Source organism: Hemicordylus capensis, chromosome 4 (genome assembly GCF_027244095.1).
Source record: "Hemicordylus capensis ecotype Gifberg chromosome 4, rHemCap1.1.pri, whole genome shotgun sequence".
In the NCBI taxonomy this organism is placed as follows: domain Eukaryota; kingdom Metazoa; phylum Chordata; class Lepidosauria; order Squamata; family Cordylidae; genus Hemicordylus; species Hemicordylus capensis.
In genome coordinates, this window is record NC_069660.1 from 71,202,039 (window position 1) to 71,222,934 (window position 20,896).

Genomic DNA, 20,896 nt, shown 5'->3' on the forward strand with positions numbered 1-20,896 from the left:
CTGGATGCTATTCCATCTCCTTTTTATTTAGTTACTATTGGTAGCCACAAGCTCAAGGCCAGTTACAACATTTACAGCTCTCATCAAACACCAAACTGTCTCCACAACTCTTGAGGATTGTGTTGCCACCGAAGCACTCGTAGAACTTCGATTTGTCATCTGGATTGGCATAGATACCATCAGCTTTCCCTTCACAGAAAATAAGGGGAGGTGGGACTGTTGGAGGGGGTGGAGGTACACAGTCTAGGGATGAAGAAAATAACCAAGGACAACATTTCAGAGATGTCATATACGTTTCAGAAGTTGCTCCATGGCAACCTCGGTGACTTCGAGGGATCATAGATGGGTTTTTTCCCAAATAGGTTGGATATGCATTGAAGTGTCACCCTTTGCTAAAACATTGCATTTGGAAACTTGCTGTTGGAGATAGAGTTCCAATGATATCACCCTTTTGCACCAACTATCTTAATGACCATGAGGAGCATTGGGAATAGAGGTAGTTAGTAAGGGTCTCCTTACATGTCCCTGCTTGCCTCTACTCTGACTCCTGCTTTGACTCCTCAGGTACTTCCTGAGTCAGTCCTCTTCCTTTCCTCCTATAGAGAAGGTGGAAACATCTCTCTCTTTTCCTGCTTATTCATTATGTAGCTATTAGATAGGATTAGATCTTTCCTATCCTAATGTATTATCGTCAATAAACTAGTTAAGTAATTTAGACTACAGTGATCTCCAGGTGTGTTCCTTAAATAGCTGGTGTGCATGTCTCTCTGTGCATATGTGTATACATACATAATTCTTTTCAATAAATTAACCTACCTGGAGTCTGTATGTCAAGGAGTTGCTTCAAATATGATATGAGAGGATATTCCCCCTCATTGCAGAAAGTGCCCAGGAAATCATCCAGGTCAATGGCCCAGACCATGGCACCCCCAAAATTGTTTGCTTTCAAAAATTCAACCTGTGCAGAAAGCAAGTGCAAGATTTAAGGTAAGTTGCCTGCACTAAAGCTGTATGATGTGGGATCTGAGAATGCCACCGATCACCCAGCCCTGTCAGCGCAACGGATTTGCCCTGCCCCTTGGAGGATGCAAGCGGGAAGATGCAATTGGCTTGGAGGCGCTGAGGAGGCAGAGCCAAGTAGCGCACATTGCACCGGCTTCTTCCCAGCCACCATTTGTCCACTGAACAAATTAAAGAGACTCACAGGCAAGCCCTGGAGGATATACAGCACAAGGAGTTTTGTCTAGGGTTCCTTAACTTGGAAACACTGCCAACCTCAAAGGCTTCACAGTTTAGGACTGCCAAGGTTGCAGTCTGTACGTTGATATTGCTTAAGTAGCTAGGAAGAGCAGTCCTTGGCTTTAGGACAAGGACATTGCTGTGAACACTGGAGCATTTGCCCTATAGATTTAAGCAGGAATCCCAGAAAGGGTCTAAACCTTAGTGTGGACCCATGCTGTTGCAGGGTGAAGTGCCAATTCCCATGCTTGCAGTGTTGTAATCTTAATTAAATAAGGTTGTGGCCCTTTTCATCCCAATTCCAATTCCTGTCTCTTGCCTTTGTGGGTGGGGGGGCAATAGGGGAACACAGCCCTTCATGATAACTGTGTGAAGCATAGGTACTGGACTAAGCCAGAATTTTAAAAGGCTGGGCTACATTCGCAAGTCAATGCTAACTTAAAGTTGATTCATCCAGCAACTGACCTGCAAAAAAATATCCAGAGATTAGTGTAGGCATCACTTATATGTCCTTTCCCCACCTTAGGAGACATTTTATTCCTTAAAGATATTTCTGGTAAAAGTTGCATGGAGACAGATATACCTCTTACAAACACAAGAAAGATTTACCATACCTTGTACTTATAGCTGGTTAGATTGTCAAACCCAACCCACTCATTCCCCTTGAAAGCATAAGGGACTTTCTGATCTTCAATCCAGACAATTGTAGCTTCTGGTAAGAATGTACAAATCTGTCAAGAGAAGGCTCATGTTCACAAATAGTGCCAAATGACTGTATACACAAATGTGAAGAATCTGCAAGTTTTTCAGACCAGTCTATTTATAATCCTACATACACATCTTGGGCTGGGTCAGGCATTCAGAATTTCCCCAGCACAGTGCACCCTAATTATCTCCAGAGATTAGGGATTTGCATGAATTGATTTTTTTCATTCAATGTGTACCCGAATTGAATCACCCCCAATTTGTTTTGGGTCCAAATCCCCCCCCCAAAATCACCCAGATTTGATTTTCACCTGAATTTTCTGAATCTGAATCAATTTGGGGCAAAGAAAGGGGGTTATGGGGGCAAAAGTGTGGAGTGGGTGGTGGTGCCCAATGGTGGAAGCTACCACCCAAATTTCAAAGAAATTGGGCAAAGTGGTGTTGTTTTTTAAATCAAAGTTGGCATGTCTTTGTGGCAGATTGGGGGCAGAAAGGGGGTTGGGGGGCAGAAGAGTGGTTCAGGTGGTAGTGCCCCAATGGGTGCCTGCTACCACCCAGATTTCAAAAAAATTGGAGAAAGGGGTGATTTAATTTTTTTTACTGAAGTTTGCGTCTTTAAGCTTTCCCCCCATAGGTAATAATGGGGAATTTCAGCAGCCCCATAACTCCACTGCGGGGGCGGGGGCACCAGGGTGGCTCAGAGTGCATTGTGGCATAGTGCACATAGGGAACCACACCCAGAACGACAAGCCCATGGGGCACTGGGTTTTGTTGTTTTCAGTGTTCACTCAGATGTTCACCACATTTTGCATTCTCCATGTAATGCAATCCATGTCCTAGAAACAGGGAGGGTGCACCATGTGGAATAGATTTTGGATGAATGAACTGGACCAGCTCCTTGGGAAATAAGCTAACATTAATCCTTTAGAATGCCTGGTGTCCTTATAGCAAACAAGCTCGCAAAGAGGATAATAATGTTACAGTAGAATGTGAGGGTAGAGTGTGTCAGTTATGTTTCTTCTACGACTTCCTTTGAATCAGCTCTGTAAACACTGGCTGACATCCTTACTAAGTGTGTGCAATTCATGGGAACCCTCATACAACTCTGCCTTTCTCTCTGTGTACGCACATTGTTGTGCAAGAGCTTTTAGACTTCCAAGTGCTGCTCACCTACAAGATCAGAAACGCACTGCTGAGGATCAGAGATGTTTTACAATCTTGCAAAGCCCTTCCAGAGCATGAGCAATGCTCAGAAGTCTAATGACTCATGTGCAACAATGTGCATGCAGCGGGAAAGTAAGGCAGAGTCATAACGCCCTCACAGTCCCTCAAATTGCATGTGCTTTTTAGGACATCAGTCTGAGTCAGTGACTCAATGTAGGAACGAAAATGTTGCATGAGTAGTTGTATGGAGGGAAACATTTCTGAGGGACACACAGAGTACTGGTCCTACCATGAAGCAGGGTGAAACAGGCTGCCTCAGGCAGTAGATTGTGAGGCAGTTCTCAGGCACAGGCCAACAACCCATTCAGCATCCACCCACCCATATGGATGCCCTGCAGAAGAAGGAAGGCAAAATGGCACTACGCTGCATATCTTTCTCATCAGAAAAATAAGAAAGAGGGAAATATTTGAAAGAAGAAAATAATTTGGGGGCGGAGTGAGAGAAGAGAGGGGCACCAGTTGGTCATCTGACAGCAGTTGACACTCAAGGACCAGAAAGCTCAAGTGGCAGCCATTTTGAGATAAGGTTCTAAGGATTGTATACTTCAAGTAAAGTTTCTTTTGTTGAACTCACTTCAGCTTCTTATTGCATGATTCGTAAAATTTGCTGCAGCAAATGTCCCATTCAGTTGTGTAGCACATGCAGCTTTAAAGCTATAACTTCATTGCAATGAAGTTACTGGAACAAATCAATTTTGTCTTGCAGAGAAAAAGGCATGTATACACATATTCAAATTTATATACAAACTTTAAAATGCAGTACCAGTGTTTAGGTTTTATTTACCTCATAATAAGCCCAGAAACCAGCTTCCCTTGTGTAAGTTCCAATGGATCCAGCACCAGATGCTGGAGCACCAACAGATGTGTCTGTGGTAGTAAGCCTGAAGGTGCGGCCATAGGTAGGAAACCCCATGATGAGCTTCTCAGCTGGAACTCCATTTTCTAGCCAGTATTTCATAGCAAATTCCTTTCAAGAGGAAGTAATAATAATAATACATTGACCACTTTCACAAACTCTAACCAAACAATAGTTTTGTGAATTTGTTCCCTTACGCAGTTGAAGTACACAAAATCTCCTTTGTCTGCAGATCCAACATGCAGCGGGCTGTTGTGTCCCGTGAAGGTGTCCCATCCTCCATGGAAATCATAGGTCATCACATTTATGAAATCCATAACCCTTGTGTGAATTAAACAAAATAACAGATCAATAAGTTTGCTCAATGAATCCATATCCCGAAATAAAGATGGTAGTGCTCCTGGTGGGTTGATCCCAGCTCTCACATTGGCTGTTGCACATTACACAAAGAAACTGTTCATGCACGCAGCCAAGAGTGTGCTAAGGCAGCCAAGCCTGCTCTTTTCTATGCATGTGAGCCCATGGTAACCGAGTGGCTGGCAGTGACGCGGCAGCAGACCTGCCAAAGAGCCCTGCCTCTTAAATGGGGTTAAGGGAGTGAGTGCTCCTTTAGTCCCAGTTTTCTGATTGTCTGCCAGCACCAGCCATTTGCAGCCAGGACTGGAAGACTGTGGGAGTCCTGGCCGGCATTAGGGGAATCCCCATAATGCACTGCACACTCGTGTGGTGCATTATAAGAGTTCAGGGAGCGGGGCTGAGTTCTGGGGGGCAGGGCTACATGTCCCAGCCACAAGGGCAGAGCCATCATTGGGCAAATGAGTTCAAAGAATCCGGGCCGTCACCACCAGGAGCTGCACCTCATGGCCCCAGACACACACCCCATGTCTAACGTCAGACATGGGGGGGAGGCGTTATTTCACTCCCAAATGGAACCACATGGCCCTGTTTGGGACCGAAATTGGCCAGTGCCAGAGTGACTCTCCCTGCCAATGCAGCGAGGCTGATCTCCTTCCCAAATTTATCTATCTATCTATCTATCAGATTTGTACACTGCCCCAAACTTTTGTCTCTGGGTGGTTAACAATAGCACAAAACAATCCTCTACCATAAAAGCCTTGGGCGTGCGGCCGTGCCGCCCGTGTCTTTTTCGCCTGTTCTGGGCATGCGCAGAGCGCATGCCCAGATCGGGCGAAAAAGATACGGCCGCCCAGAGACGGGCGGCCATGTTGGACCAGGCGGTAGCCACGGTGGAGCAACTGGCTCCGATGGCGGCCGCCGGCGTTACGGCGAGAGGGCCGGGAGGAGCAGAAGCGGCGGGCCGAGGAGAAGCGGCCGCCGCCAATGGCAGGAGGAGAGTGCGGCCGAGGCGGCGGCGGAGCCGCGGCCTTGGCCAAAGGTAGCAGTGGCCGCAGTGGGGCAACTGGCCCCGATGGCGGCGGCCGCGACACCGGCGAGAGTCCGGGTGAGGCGGTGGCGGGGCGACTAGCCCCGATGGCGGCTGCGGCCTCAGCAAGAGGTGGCGGTAGCTGCGGCGGCCGAACAGGAAAGGACTGGGCCCGCTTGCGGCCGCACTCAGGGGGCGGGGCCATAAATAAATCTCTTTTCACCTTAAGGCTAGCGCCCGTTATTATAACGGGCTAAAAATTACTAGTTTAAAAATATATACAAAAAACTTAAAACAATTTAAAAATTTAAAAATAAACCAGAGATTAAAACTTAAAATTTTTAGGAAGCTGAGAAAGCTTGGGCGAAAAGATGGGTTTTCAGACGTTTTTTGAAAATTGCCATAGATGGGCAGGATCATATCTCAGCAGGGAGCACATTCTACATTAGTAGCGGGGCAGGAAAGGCTCTCCCTGCCTTTAAAGGCAGGGAGAGTCACTCTGGCCCGTGCTGCCCACCACAGCACTGGCCAATCTCCTTTCCAAACGGGGCCATGCAGCCCTGTTTGGGAGGGAGACCACGGTCCCACATCTGACTTCAAACGCAGGGGGCATGGCTAGCCACCCCCTGTGTCTGACATCAGACATGGGGGCGGGGCCAGGGGGCCATGGGAATGGCCAAACACAGGCCACCCCCAGCCTTCCTCTGCCACTACCCAGCCCCCCGCGCTGCCAGAGAAGGCAGCTGCATGTCTGGGTGTGCAATCTCCATGCCCAGACCATGTAGTGTGCCCTTAGACTATGTTAGGACTGCACAGGAGTAGAGTCATTCATAATCACTGGCCCTGACCTTCATGCATTTAGCTGAAGCTCTAAAATGGGTTCCTATGCAACTGTAGTTGTGAATTCATAGGTTCTTCCATGTGATCAATAACCTCCATTGCTCACTGGAACGCCTTTCAAAACTTTGACTGGGTCTATTTTTCCATGAGTTTTATAATTTTGAGCTGCCCCAAGGAGTATTGCACTGGTGGGATTGGACATAAACATGATAGATAGATAGATAGATAGATAGATAGATAGATAGATAGATAGATAGATAGATAGATGGGATTGTCAATGGACGTGATCCTACTCTCATCTTTATATACTCAGACAATGCAGAATTAAAAGTCTGAAAGGGCCTTTAGTGGTCAGTCAGAAATGTTGCACCTAAAATTTTGAATATTTATGTTGAATACTCACTTTGTCAGACTGCACTAATATTTCAAGTTTTATTCTGTGTAGAGATTTATTTTTCTGTGGGCATCTGTCAATTTAATAAATGCACATCTGGGGTTAGCAAATTGAGCTGTTAGGGCAAGACCTCCAGAAAGTTTTAATCTCCATCATTATTTTTATAAAATTAACTACTGACACAAAAGAAAATTGGGGGGGGGGGACCATACAGTTTCATATTCTGCTTATGCCTAAAAGTATACCAAACATTTTAAAAAACTGTGAAAGCTTTACCACACTCTAGAAATGATCTTATTTACTGTAAATGTTTTACAATAGACTGTCAGCCAAAGGAAACAAAAACATGATATTCCTGACTATGTTCTATCACTTTAAGCACACTATTTGATATATGATCCACTTACTTTCCTATCTCAGCAATTTCATATCCAGCATCAATAGTTGCTTTGCCAGCAGACACAGCAGCTGTGATCAACAGCCTGGGACGCCCACTCTTGGTGGCTTCATTTGAGAAAGCAGCCCGCATTTCCTGGAGAATGACATTGAAGATTGCTGTTAACAGCCACATTCCTTCCAAGTTAACCATTATGTGTGAGACTTTTATGAATATGATGAGTATTTATATATCGCTTTTCAACCAAAGTTCCCAAAGCGGTTTACATACAGAAATTAATTAATTAATTAATTAATTGACTGCCTGTCCCCAAAGGGCTCACAGTCTAAGAAACATAAGAAAGACACCAGCAACAGCCACTGGAGGGATGCTGTGCTGGGGTTGGAGAGGGCCAGTTGCTCTCCCCCTGCTAAATAAAGCGGATCACCACTTTTAAGAGGTGCCTCTTTGCTCAGTTATCAGGGGATATTTTATGTATCTGGCTTGTTTGCAAAAGATCCTTTTAACTTATTAGTCTGAAGATTCCACTTATTTGAAATGAGGATATATGAACCTTCCACCTGACCCACGCAATTCTGCACAGCAAGGAATTCCGAAGGCACTTCTTCAGTCACTGCCTTTTTAACTAACCAAGCACACTACCATGCTTGTCGTCCTGTTATTTCAAAGCAGCGAGCATCATATTTCACTATCAAATGTGAAGGCATTTCATATCCTCTTACAATCTGAGCATAAGCAAGTACTCAGGAGGAAACAAGCATCTTGCTTTTGATGTGGAAGAAGCAAAACTGGAAAAGGATATGAGACTCTGTGATTGGCATTTCATTTCTAAACACATTTCATTGGAGCTAAGGGTTGACTCAGACACTGAGGCTGTTCTCATGTCACGAGCCGCCTGGATTACCCCAGGCAGCTCATGTCGTCTGGAGTGCCGGAAGCAGAGGACTCCTGGCTGCTCCAGAAGTGGGTAGCCCAACTTTTTACCAAGAAAAAATGAACATGTGGTTTGTTTTACCTCGGTAGGCAATTGCATGAACAATTGCCCCCAGGTTTCCGCCTGGCCCACCACCATTTCTGGCAGTGAGCCGGCGGGACTGCCACACTCATAGCAAGAGGCACATTCGGATGCAGTGTTGAAGATGCATTTCCAGTGCAACGACCTTTTGCACCAACTATCCTAATGACCACTAGGGGCATTGGGAGTAGAGCTAGTGAGTAAGGGTCTCCCTAGCTGTTCTTCCTGTCTCTACTCTATGACCCCTGATTGGACTCTTCAGGTATTTCCTGTAAGAGTCAGATTCCCTTCTTTTCCTCTTAGAGAGCAGATGGAAACATCTCTCTCTCTCCCTACCTATTCATTATGTAGTTCTTTAGATTAAGGATTAGGTCTTCTATCCAAAGTGTACTTCACCAATAAATAATTAGTATTTAGTTCTACAAGGATCTCCACGTGTCTTCTCTAAACAGCTGCAACAACTAAACTCTGCATTCTACTCTGTAACTAGAGTGGGTAGCTTCTTTAGTGCTCTGCTAATTAACGGGGGGGGGGGTAAAATTACAACCCCCAACATGCAGGAGGGGGAAGTCCTCTTGCTCCCAGCTTTTGTCTTCGCCACACTGCCACCCATGTGGGTGCATGGCGCAACGAAGGCAAAGATGACGACATTCATCTGGTGGGGAAGGGAGGGCGCTTTCCAGACTAGCTGCTCATTAGCAGCAAAATGCCTCCATTTGGACAAGTTGCATTTGGAACGTAAACAGCAGAGGGAGCAGTCTCGCAGCAACTAACAACCTGAAAGAACAGCAACTTTTTCACACCAGATAGATGACGTCCTTGCTCTATATCGCAGCGGTTAACTTCACGACAAGGCATGGGAAATGTGAACAGCACCCTGCTGTCCATGTAGGGACTGCGGTGTCATGATGCAGGAAGTGTGGATGCACACTTCCGAGATACATCCTGACCCCATTGTAGGATCTAGTCTGGAAAGCGCCCTGGCGAGCTCCTGCCTTCCCTTCAGGTCTTCCCAGTGGTGGCGTGAGGTCATGAGAACGACCGCATTGTGTCTCTTGCTGTTGAAAGCTATGCTGGCAACCCCTTGAGTACCAGTGCACATGAGGAAATGTAATGTGCAACTATGCAGCTAAATGGGATCAATTTTTGTAAGTATCTGGAAAAGTGATGCCATAATCTACTACAAAACCAACACATTCACACATTCCATTTGTTCTTATAAAGGAGTTGTTAATGACAGATAGGGACATAGGAAGCTGCCATATACTGAATCAGACCATTGGTCTACCTAGTTCAGTACTGTCTTCACAGACTGGCAGAGGCTTCTCCAGGGTTGCCGGCGGGAGTCTCTCTCAGCCCTATCTTGGAGAAGCCAGGGAGGGAACTTGAAACCTCTGCTCTTCTCAGAGCGGCTCCATCCCCTGAGGGGAATATCTTACAGGGCTCACACATCAAGTCTCCCATTCATATGCAACCAGGGTGGGCCCTGCTTAGCTAAGGGGACAAGTCATGTTTGCTACCACAAGCAAGAAGTTGGAGTAGGAAATGTGTGTCTGAACCAGTCCACAGTCCCCCTGATTTTAATGGCACTTAGAGATGCCTTTTAACAGATTACGCAATCATTTAAATGTAAATACATTTACCCCCAAAACTCAGTGCAGGTACTTTGAAGGAAGTGTGCAATAATTTTCAATTTAATAAACAATAGCTATCACTCACTGTTAAAAGAAAAATATCTTTCATATTTTTCTTTTCATTCCTTATTAGAATGACACACACACTAACATCAAAATGGCTTCAAAAAGATAAACCAATACCATTCAATTTTTGCCTTATTGGTTAATGGTTGCCCCTTCAATTAATCAACTAAACCTTTAGGTCTGCCAACTAAACCTATTCAAAATTTGCCAACTAAACCTATTCAAACATGCAGTACTTTATGTTAATTTCTCCACCGACACAGTCACAATATATCTGTCAGCAGCTGTGTTTGCCACAGCAATATCACAAGACATGTCAGTGTTGAAAGGACATTGCATACCACCATTATCAGGCAGATATGATGGAGCAAATGTTGAGGATTAAAGTTGGGCTGTTCATCATTCATTCCCAATGTATGCATGTTGCACATTTCTAATGTGTGTCATAATCTTAAGAACTAGCTTGAAAAAGAGTTCAGTGAAGATGAGAGCCTTCTTCTATAAGGAGCCAGACCATTTCTCTATAACTCTTAATATTTTCTAAAACATTGCTATGCTTTCTACAAAGACATGCTTCTTTGGCATGACAGGCAAGCAAAATATAATGTTCAAAGGGCACGGAGCAAGCCATTGCTGTCTCACCTGGACTAAGAGAGTAAAACGATGCTTGTCCTCAGGAGGGCTGCCCCGAGACCCTGGGTATTCAAAGTCCAGGTCAATCCCATCAAACCCATATTGACGAAGGTAAGCAATCACAGAATTGATGAAAGTCTGGCGATTAGCAGGTGTAGCAACCATTGTAGTGAACCTGACAAGACCAAATTTCTTACTTATCAAGTGAGTTGGATATTGTGAAGCACAAGTTTAAGCAATGACTGAACTCAACGTGGTCCTTGGAGGCACAGGTGGTAGCAGTGTGCAAGAATGCCTTCTACCAGCTGCAGCTGGCATCAGTCACTCGTGCATTGGTGACATCCATACAGGATTACTGCAATGTGCTCTGCATGAGACTGGCCTTGAAGATTGTTCAAAAGCTTCAGCTGGGCCTGAATAATGCAGCAAGAATATTCATGGGCACTAGTCACTTCATGAGTATTACACCAATCCTGCAACAGCTTCAATGGCTACTAATTTGCTTCTGGGCCAGATTCAAAGTGCTGGCTTTGACCTTTAATGGGACCTGGCTTGGGTCCTGGGTATCTGTTGGACTACATTCACACATGAATTTGCTAGGGCCCTCTGTTCTACATCTCAGGCCCTGATTGTGGCCTCACCATTCACTGAGATCCGGTAGGCAGGACAGAGCCTTTTTGGTTATAGCCCCTCAGCTTTGGAATGCCCTCCCAGATGAACGTCGCCATGTTCCCTCCCCCTGGGTTTTTAAGAAATGATTGAAAAGCCATCTTTTTAGAGCTATTTTTAGTTCTTTAAAAAAATTTATCTGTTCTAGTATATCTGATTTTAACTGGATCTAGTTTTTAACAGAATTTATTAATTTTGTGTTGTTTTATCCATTTTATTGTTTTTTATTGCCCTGAGCAATATTGTATTGAAAGGGTAGGATATACATATTTTATATAAATAAAAAAATCTGTTTCAACTTCTGCCAGCTTGCTGCCAGCTTGCTACACTTCTAAATATTACTGTTTACTCACCCCATTCTTCCCTCTGACTCTTCTAAACTCTCCTCCTGTATCATCAGAGTAGTCTCCTCATTAGAGCAGCAGCATCACTATCTCCACCCCTTCCATTAATTCATTGCCTCTTCATCACAGTGACTAACATCCAGATTAACTTACTGAATGGTACTTGTTGCTCAGGGAGTAGTTTAAAGGACCACGGAATTTCAATAGGACTTCTAGTAAAAGCAGTCAGGATGTTAGCCAGTGTCAGCAACAGCTGCACCAACTCCCTCTTCCTATCTCCTTCATCATAATACATCTCAGGGGAAGGGGTAAAAAACTCACTTCTGGGTGCCAAAGTTCCATCCTCCGATGGCCAACAGGGTGACCATGTTTTCATTGCTAAAGAAGAGCAGGGCAGGGAAGTGGGGAATGAGATGTAATTAATTAGGAGTCTGAGCTTATTGTTTTTCACATCAACATTATTTTACAGCTGGTCTGAGTGCTAAGGTCAACTAAGGTCAGCCCCTCTTTGTTGAGAGGTGGCAGATCCTAGAACAAAGAGAAGAACACAAAAGTGGCAGATGGAAATCAGGACAGGAGACATTTGAAAGGTCCATAACTCTATGGTTAGAGCACATGCTTTGCAGGAAGAATGCCCCAGACTCAAACTCCAGCAGCTCTAGCTCAAGGATCTCAGGCGGGAGAGCTGAAAAATACTGTTCTGTCTGGACCCTTAAAAAGCTGCTGCCAGCTTGAATAAACAGCACTGGGCTAGATGAACCAATGGTCTGACTTGGTCTAAGGCAGCTTTATATTTTTAGAAAGTGCAGAAGGATAATTTGGTAGTTTCTAGGGATGTGCAAATTGATTCGGTTACAAATCGATTTGTACCCGAATCTAGCTGATTCAGGTGATTTGGAGACAAAACAAATCAGCCTGTGGTCCATTGGCTAGATTTGGGTACAAATCGAATCACACCTGATTCAATTCAAATTGATTTGAGATTTGGATCCCTCCTATTAATTAATAAGGATCCCTCCTTATTAATTCCCCTGATTCCCAGCTTTCATCTAAAAAAAAAAAATCTAAGCTCTAGCCCTTGTAGAAGTGGAGTTATGGAGCAAAATGTGTGGTCACTATTTTTCAAGTGTTTGGATTCTTTGGTGTATAATAACGTTCCCTCAATGAATCCCTATGAGGATTCATTTCACACCTTCATTTCTTCTCTTCATTTTGACTGCCTTTTTGACAGTGCCAACCTTAACCTTGTTAAGTGGACCAAATAAGTCTGAATCCAAATCGAACCAAAACAAATACAAATTGAGTCTGGGGTGATTTGGAGGGGATAGATTTGGATACAAAACAAATCAGAGGTGATTTGTTTTCGGCACAAATTGAATAAAAAAAATCAGTCTGTGCACATCCCTAGTAGTTTACTTCAGTGATGGGTGGCCCAGATTCATGGACTGCAGGAGACTTTGAATGATGTAGGAGACAGTAGCACAGGACTGGATCTCTGAAACTACCCAATTCCCATGTCCATGAAGACTCTGGACTGTGTCCTTCATGAACAGTGAATTGAGTAGGAATCTGAATTTAACTGGCTTCCCTCTTACTCTTCAATCAATTCAATGAAAGGTAAATTCACTACAGATTCCATTAATTGAATCAAATAGTTCTTTCTTCTGACCATTAGTGAGCAGGGCATAGGGAATCATTCCCAGCTTTTCAATTTCTAATATGAGTACATGGCAGCAGTTTTCCTTTTGAAAAATAAACCAAAATTCTACAGCCAGGGAGCTTTGATATTCAGAGCGGGTCTGAGCCAGCCTTCTCCAGTTGACCAAACTCATACCTGCCAACATGTCCCTGTTTTCCCATTCAGGTGAATCTTGGCAGGTATGCAAACTATATTGCTTCTTATTATCTACAGATGTGTGGCCTATTAAGTGCTTAAAGAAATTACTAACTATTCTTTTAAGCCATTGAACTGTGGATAGAGAACATCATCATTCCATTCGTAGGGAGCGATTTTATTGTTGCTCATGGTAGCAAAGGCATAGATGACATGTGTGCACAGGCATGGGTTCACATTTGCTGGTTTATATCTGGCAGGGTCAGGTCTGTACTGGGACCAGTTTGTGAAGTAACAGACCAATTTGTAGGAAGCACCTGGGAGGAAGAAAAAACATGGTGACACTGGATGCTATAGGCAAGTACTACTCCATGGAAAGACTAGATCAGGTTCCAGAGCCCAACAAAGACATCTTCATCCACCCACTCCATGCATAGGACCTACATACTTGAAGTTTCATGTGAGCTGGTCCCAGAGTCTGACACTAAATTACTGGTAAAAACAGCCCCCAGAATAAAGGAAAAAAGGAATCAAAAAGAAGCTTTGCCTCTTCAGCATGACTGTGCACATCTGTCTGTCTTACTGCTGAAGTATTATCACAAGTGATATTAATTCCTCTTTCTAGGCTGAACTCTGAATGCATCTAAATATTATTAATGCAAATCAAATATGCCCCATTCTAGTCAACACAGCTTTTTCACAGATTTACTGTTAGTCATAGTAAATGATCAAATAAGTACTTTAAAGTGGGCACTGTGAAGGATGGCTATAAAGAGAGATAGGTTAGAGATGGATGGGTTATTGATCTTGCCCAGTAAATGTGTTATATTCTTGTGGCCTCAGTGGTAAGTATGCTTGAAGGATAAAGCTGGTGGCTGTTTATGATGTGAAACTGGGCAAGACCAATAAACCATCCATCTCTAACATATCTCTTCTTATAGCCATCCTCACAACTGAACCTTGTCTATCAATTGTATCCACATTGTACTTTATTTCAGATCAATGGACAATTAAGTGAACAATTAGGCCTCTGCAAAAATAAAACAAAATAGCTCTATAGAATTTGATGGCCTTCATAGATTGACATCATGCAAAGATATGGTCCCTCAATATTGCATTCACTTCTGCTTAGTGCTGCCACTCACATACCAATATGACAACAGTCACTATGGTGCACAAATTAAAACATAAAATTTGAAGTATATTGGTCCTCCCCCCCCTCCAGACAGTACCCCTTTAGGGTCTATAGAATTCTGCTTACCAAGCTGCAAGTGCAGCAAAATGGCCAGACCTGCAAAAGATAAAAACAAATAATACATCAAAACTACCCAATTCATTTTGCTAAGTGTCCCATTCCAAGGATTGTCCAAAACATTCCCACAGCAGACCTGATTATGTTCTCTATGCTCAAATTTCATCTCCCTTGACAGGAAAAAGTGTGTTTTTCCCCATAAGATGTAAAATAAAATAAAATGCAGAAACACTCACTTGCCCATAGCAGCATTTTCCCTATCTGTTCTTCAGAGGAAATGGCCCACCTGGAGAAATCCAACACTGCCTTATAAATGGTTAGGTTATCAGCATGGGAACCACACACCTGCTTAAGTGGCATATGTCTGCTAGCCAAAATACACAGCTAGCTGCATAATAAATCCAGGGACAGAAAATAGATTTATCTTCAAGGATAAAAATAAGTGTTGGCTTTACATGATTTTATGTAACATGACATAAACAAATTGTATTTTGTTATGCAGAGGGAAAGGCTATTTCTAAAGTTTATTTTATCTGAATTTTAAACAGATGCTTCAGCATAGCCCTGGATTCACAGAAAAACTCCCATTAATGTTAATTAGGCTGTCACCTACTTAAGCATACATTACAGACTGGATCCTCTGGGAATCCAAACCAAACCAGGCAACTGTGAGTGCAAGAAAGTCACCTCGACACAATTTCAGAGGACTCCCTCATCTCCCTGCATCCCTCTCATTTCACAAGCCTTTTTGTTCTTGAGGGTCTTCTGATCTTCAGGAGAGGCTTTTGGAGAAAGCAAGGGGATGCACTCATTGGTTCTAGCCCTGCCCTCAGGAGCAACAGAGTCCACTCCTTCTGCATGACAGCCTTTAACTTATTAGACCTCTTTTGAAGATCCCTCAGAATTAAGCAATTATAGGTCCATCTACAACCTTCCATGGTTGGGCAAGGTAACTGAGAGTGTGGTGGCCTCTCAGCTCCAGACAGTCTTGGAGGAAACAGATTATCTAGACCCATTTCAAACCATTTCATGGTTTTCGGGTGGGCTCTGGGATGGAGACTGCCTTGATCGGCCTGATGGATTATTTCCAACTGGGAATTGACAAAGGAAGTGTGACTCTTTTGCTTGTTTGGATTATCTCAGCAGCTTTTGATACCATTGGCCGTAGTATGGTTCTGAATTGTCTGAGGGAATTGGAAGGCACTGCTTTGCAGGGATTCCGCTCCTACCTCTTGGGCAGATTTCAGAAGGTGTCCCTTGGAGACTGCTGCTTGTCAAAACAAGCACTTCTGTATGGAGTCCCACAGGGCTCCATACGGTTTCCTATGCTTTTCAACATCTACATGAAACCACTGGGAGAGATCATCAGGAGATTTGGTGCAGGGTGTTATCAGTATGCTGATAAGACCCAAATCTATTTCTCCATGTCAGAGTCATCAGGAAAAGACATAACCTCCCTAAATGCCTGCCTGGAAGCAGTAATGGACTGGATGAGGGATAACAAACTGAGACTGAATCCAAATAAGATGGAGGTGCTTATTGTGTGGAGTCAGAACTCAGGAGACAACTTTGATCTGCCAGTTCTGGATGAGGTCACACACTCCTCCAGAAGAAAAAGGTACACAGACTGCAGCCTGGGAGTGCTTCTGCATCCAAACCTCTCTCTGGTATTGAAGACTGAGACAGTGGCCAGAGGTGCTTTCTATTATCTTCAGCTGATATGCCAGCTCTGTCCATTTCTTGAGATAAATGACCTCAAAACAGTAGTGCTCTGGTAATCTCCAGATTGAACCTCCACACTGCAATGCACTCTGTGTGGGGCTACCTTTGTATATAGTCCAGAAACTGCTATTGGTACAAAATGCAGCAGCCAGGTTGGTCTCAGAGACCATATTACTCCTATATTTTTTTAAAAACGGCACTGGCTACCAATACATTTCTGGGCAAAATACAAAGTGCTGGTAATAACCTAAAAACAGCCTAGGACCAGGATATTTAAGAGAACACCTTCTTTATGAGCCCCACTGCCTACTGAGATCACCCAGGGAGGTCCATCTGCAGTTGCCACCAGCTGATCTGGTGGCTAATCAGGGATGGTTCTTTTCTATTGCTGCCCCAAGGCTTTCAGATGTGCTCCCTGTTGAAGAGCCTCTCCATCTCCGGTAGTTATCATAAGGACCCTCAAGACACATTCATCTAAGCTTTTAATTAGATTTGTAGAATTGTTGTATTGTTTAAAATTGTTTTAATGTTTTAATTCTTGTTTTAATTTATTTTAATTTATTTTATTGTAAACCGCCAAGAGACATGAGTTTGGGGCAGTATATAAATATGCCAGATAGATAGATAGATAGATAGATAGATAGATAGATAGATAGATAGATAGATATTATTCTATTGTCTGAATTTATTTATAATGAAAGAAAAATCAGTATTGTTTTCACATGAATTTCATTATCTTTTCAAGGTAAAACAAATCAAAGCTGCTAAAGAAGCAGCATGTGCATTCCAAATTCTACATACATTTCACAATTTTGAAAATCAGACTAACAGAATAATGAGAAAACCAGAGTAAGTATTCAAATGTGACAGAGTCTTATGACAGAGAGCTCAGTTCCAGATGATTACATTTTCCTCAATCATAGGTATCCCTGTTCATATACAGTATTTGCTTGCAATCTCTGCAGGTCATATTTGTGGCCAAAGATATGAATGTGTCTTGAATTCAGATCTAAGTTTTAAATTCTTATGAGGTTCTGGTCCCATTCTGGTTTTGCAGGCCATTGGTTTGCTTGGGAGGCTGTCTTGAATGTCTGTAAAGAAAAAAACAAATTCACATCAGAAACAGACCAAAGATAAGCTTGACTTCATGTTTATTTAAAAAATGTAACACATAACAGAGAAAACAATCCTGAACTAATGAACTCTGTATTACAACATTTCCTTAAACTCTATGAGGAATCCGACTAATGGTAGAGGAGAGAGTAGGCCACTGCGGCCTCCTCTTCCTCCCCCTCCTCTCTTCTTCTTTCTCTTAATTTTTTCTTCCTCTTCTTCATGTTAGAGTTTAGATCTGTATTTTGTAAATGGAAGGGGCTGGTAAAGGGACAGGGGAAGCATTAAAAGAGATAAAAGTGATTCTGATTGGTCGAAGGAATTTGAAGGTAAAAACCTACACATTATTTTTTATTATTTTTAATAAATCAGTGTTCTTCATTCAAAGTGATCACAGTTGCTTTGAAAAAGGTAGTGTTGAGAATTACCATTGTGTACATTGCCTGTTCTCTCTTCTATGCAGTGTTTATGTCTATGCTCGTTTGTGTGCTTAGGCCTGGGGAAGGAGTCCAGTTCATTGATTGGTTAATTTGATTTTGAATTCAGTCCTTTGTGTATGTGTCATTACAACTGTTCCAGTCTTTGAGCTGTACAGAGGTAGCTCTGTTTCTCTCCTGGACAGGAGATTGTTCGATTGTTATTTTTGTTTCTGTCAATAAACATAGGCCTCATTGTTTTTTATCTTCAACTCCGCTGTGCATTCCTGTAACAGGTAGTTGTCAGACCATTCCTGGAGGCTTTACACACAGGGCTTTTACTTCAAATCTCCTCTAGAATGGAGTGTGCCAGTCCACATATGAGCTGCATTTACCCCAAAGTAGCTGTGGGCTATCAGGGACCAGTGCAGACAGGACTTTGCTTTCTCCTGAATTGAGGTTGCGCATTCTGGCTTAGCCCAAATTATGTCCAGCTTTTAGAAATCCTCTAGTTTCAGCAGCTTTTGAAAAAAGGTCCGAGGCTTCTGTTATGCCCCTGCCACTTCTCCCTTGATGCATGGAGTGGCCATGACAGTAGTTTGGCATTCTCAAAACTCAATTAAGGGGCGTTTACATAGGCTTTAGACATATAGAACAGATGTAACCTGAGCCTTTTTGTCTGAGCTGATTCCACTAGTCTGCAATTTTCTTCATGACAGAAAGAAAGCTCTGATTTCTGCTTTAAACTTTCCTGCCTCTTAAATCGTCTGGGGGTGTGGGGGTGTAGGGGTGTGGGGGGTAGGGAACATGAGGTGATGAAGGCAGTAACTCACAAAGATAAGGGTTGTCTTTGTGAGTGACTGCCTTGCATCTTAATAGCATTCTGCTATTTGATCCAACTTTTGGCAACTTGTCATGCTGGTCTTCCATTCCTCTGAAGCTCAAACTAACAACAAAAAAGCTCTCTCACCTCCTCCTCTCTGTGATGTGAATTGTGATTGGTTGGAGGAAAAACCTGGAGCAAGCTGGTGGGAACTCACAGGAAAAAGATCTGACAGGGATGACGGAGAGGAGCCAACCCCATGTGAACTGTCCATTTATTCCCTCAAATTAAACATCTTGCGAATCTGCTGCAAAGCAGATTCGCTCTTCAGATACCCTGAAGCATGAAGACATGTATGAATAGTTCCCTGGAGAACTTTCTTTGTTGGGGTCTGAGAGTTTAATATAGTTTAATTTTTTAAAAAATCTCTTGCTAATGCTTTGAAGTGTATTTTCTGCTGCTGTCTTAACTACATTTCAATTTCAACTTAACTTTATTTGTTGTATGTCTTGAGTGGTTCTGGAGACATCTCTCAAAATGAGTTACAAGTGAGAGGCGGGATATACATATATTAATAATACATTTTAAAATGCTTTTGTGACATGCAGTTTATCATATAAATCCACTTTAGTCTAAACCCAAAGTTTAGGAAATATGAGGTGAGACTCTCCTGGGTGCTTTCCAGTATACACACTGTTCAGCAGTAAAATGCTTCGGCTTGGCAGGATCATTTTGAAAACCCAAATAGCTTGCGCAACCCTCCTACAACAGGAAAATACAGCTATTTATTTGTGATGCACACACAACGTTGTAGGACTAAAACGGAAGGATAAAATCCGAAAGAAGGCATTGGAAACATGAATGGCATCTTGCTGACAGTGCAGGGACTGCGATGTTGGAACACAGGCAGTATAGAAGCACACTTAGTGGACAGTAGTGCCACTGTTGTACTGTGTAATCTGGAAAGCACCCTGTACTCAGTTCTTAGTCTGATTCTAATTTCATTTGATCTGGATTAGTGATACTTGTGCCCTGTCTTAACTCAAATTTGCCGTTATCTCAGGACATCCCATAATATCCCAGTAAGGGCATAATGTCCTTGATTACAGAATTTGTCAGCGAAGTCATCCATGTCAAGATTCCAAACCATTGCTCCTCCAAACTTCTCCTTTATCAGGAACTCAGCCTACAAAAAAGAAGGGGGAAGGGGGAAAGAATAATACTGTAAATTTTCTGCAGAGCAGGATTTACTGGGGAACTAGTTCTATAATGATTCTTATGCAATCTCTTTCTTCCAAAGCCCTAACACATTACATTCACACATTACATTCACACATTACATTCAATGCACAGACAGTAGTACACTTCCTACCTGTACCAACCCTGCAATTGAGGGGGCCTGTGCCCAGGTTCACTTTTAAAAGGAACTCACAGAAAAACATGTAAAGTCTACAGACATGCCTGTACATATGTACAACATAATGTCTGGATTGGGCTACTGTATATCTTCTGCTAGGAACACGGGAACACGGGAAGCTGCCATATACTGAGTCAGACCATTGGTCTATCTAGCTCAGTATTGTCTTCACAGACTGGCAGTGGCTTCTCCAAGGTTGCAGGCAGGAATCTCTCTCAGCCCTATCTTGGAGAAGCCAGGGAGGGAACTTGGAACCTAGATGTTCTTCCCAGAGCGGCTCCATCCCCTGAGGGGAATCTAATAACAGGAAACTACACATTAGTTCCATTACTGCTAAGAGTGGGAGATGCAATAAAATGCAAAGCAAGTAAACCAGTATACAGTTGTTCAGGATAGGAATAAATTTTCTGTGTATCTAGAATGCACAATTCCCTATTGGAATAAATGAGGCTCCTCTTTTTCTCCATGAAGGAGCCACTGTGACTGTGTGAATGACTTGGATACAGACTACCTTAAATGGAAAGTACAAATAATAGGTGTACCTCAGTACGTGAGCTGAGCATCATGCACAACTAACTGTATGTGCAGGCATTGCACACAGACAGGGGCGTATCTAAGGTGGGGTGGGCAGGGCACGTGCCCCGGGCGCCACTTGGAGGGGGGCACCATTTTTAATTTTTTTAAAAAAATAATAATAAATGGCCACCAAAACAAAATGGCCACCACAGAGGCCATTTGAGCATGCACAGTGGCCATTTTGTTTTCAGCGGCCATTTAAAAAAAATATTTTTAAAAATGGCCACTACACATGCTCAAATGGTCCCTGCGAGGCTCTAGAGGCCAGAAGGGGGAGGGGGGACTTTTGAAGACACCCCCCCCACAGCCTTTAGGAAGCCACATGAGGGGGCTACAGATTAAA

At 43.2% G+C, this 20,896-nt stretch overlaps 1 protein-coding gene across 1 annotated transcript; it reads right to left on the bottom strand.

Moving 5' to 3' along the window:
• Positions 1 to 52: 52 nt before the first annotated feature.
• LOC128323138 (acidic mammalian chitinase-like) lies at positions 53 to 17,489 on the bottom strand. The gene is made up of 11 exons (XM_053245864.1): positions 17,115 to 17,489; positions 14,496 to 14,525; positions 13,350 to 13,551; positions 11,722 to 11,778; positions 10,397 to 10,562; positions 7,050 to 7,174; positions 4,222 to 4,345; positions 3,953 to 4,135; positions 1,854 to 1,970; positions 817 to 958; positions 53 to 243 (listed from the first exon to the last, which is right to left on the bottom strand). The coding sequence occupies exons 3-11, from the start codon at positions 13,424 to 13,426 to the stop codon at positions 53 to 55; spliced, it is 1,182 nt and encodes a 393-aa protein (XP_053101839.1). The 5' UTR covers positions 13,427 to 13,551; positions 14,496 to 14,525; positions 17,115 to 17,489.
• Between the last annotated feature and the right edge of the window lie 3,407 nt (positions 17,490 to 20,896).

Excerpts from the sequence above, each read along its gene's own strand:
- LOC128323138 (XM_053245864.1), bottom strand. The coding sequence starts at position 13,426 with ATGAGCAACAATAAAATCGCTCCCTACGAATGGAATGATGATGTTCTC. Across the intron at positions 4,346-7,049 it reads GAAATTGCTGAGATAGGAAA|GGTTATGGATTTCATAAATG; the intron begins GTAAGTGGATCA and ends AATTCACACAAG. Across the intron at positions 1,971-3,952 it reads GTTTCTGGGCTTATTATGAG|ATTTGTACATTCTTACCAGA; the intron begins GTAAATAAAACC and ends TTCTCTTGACAG.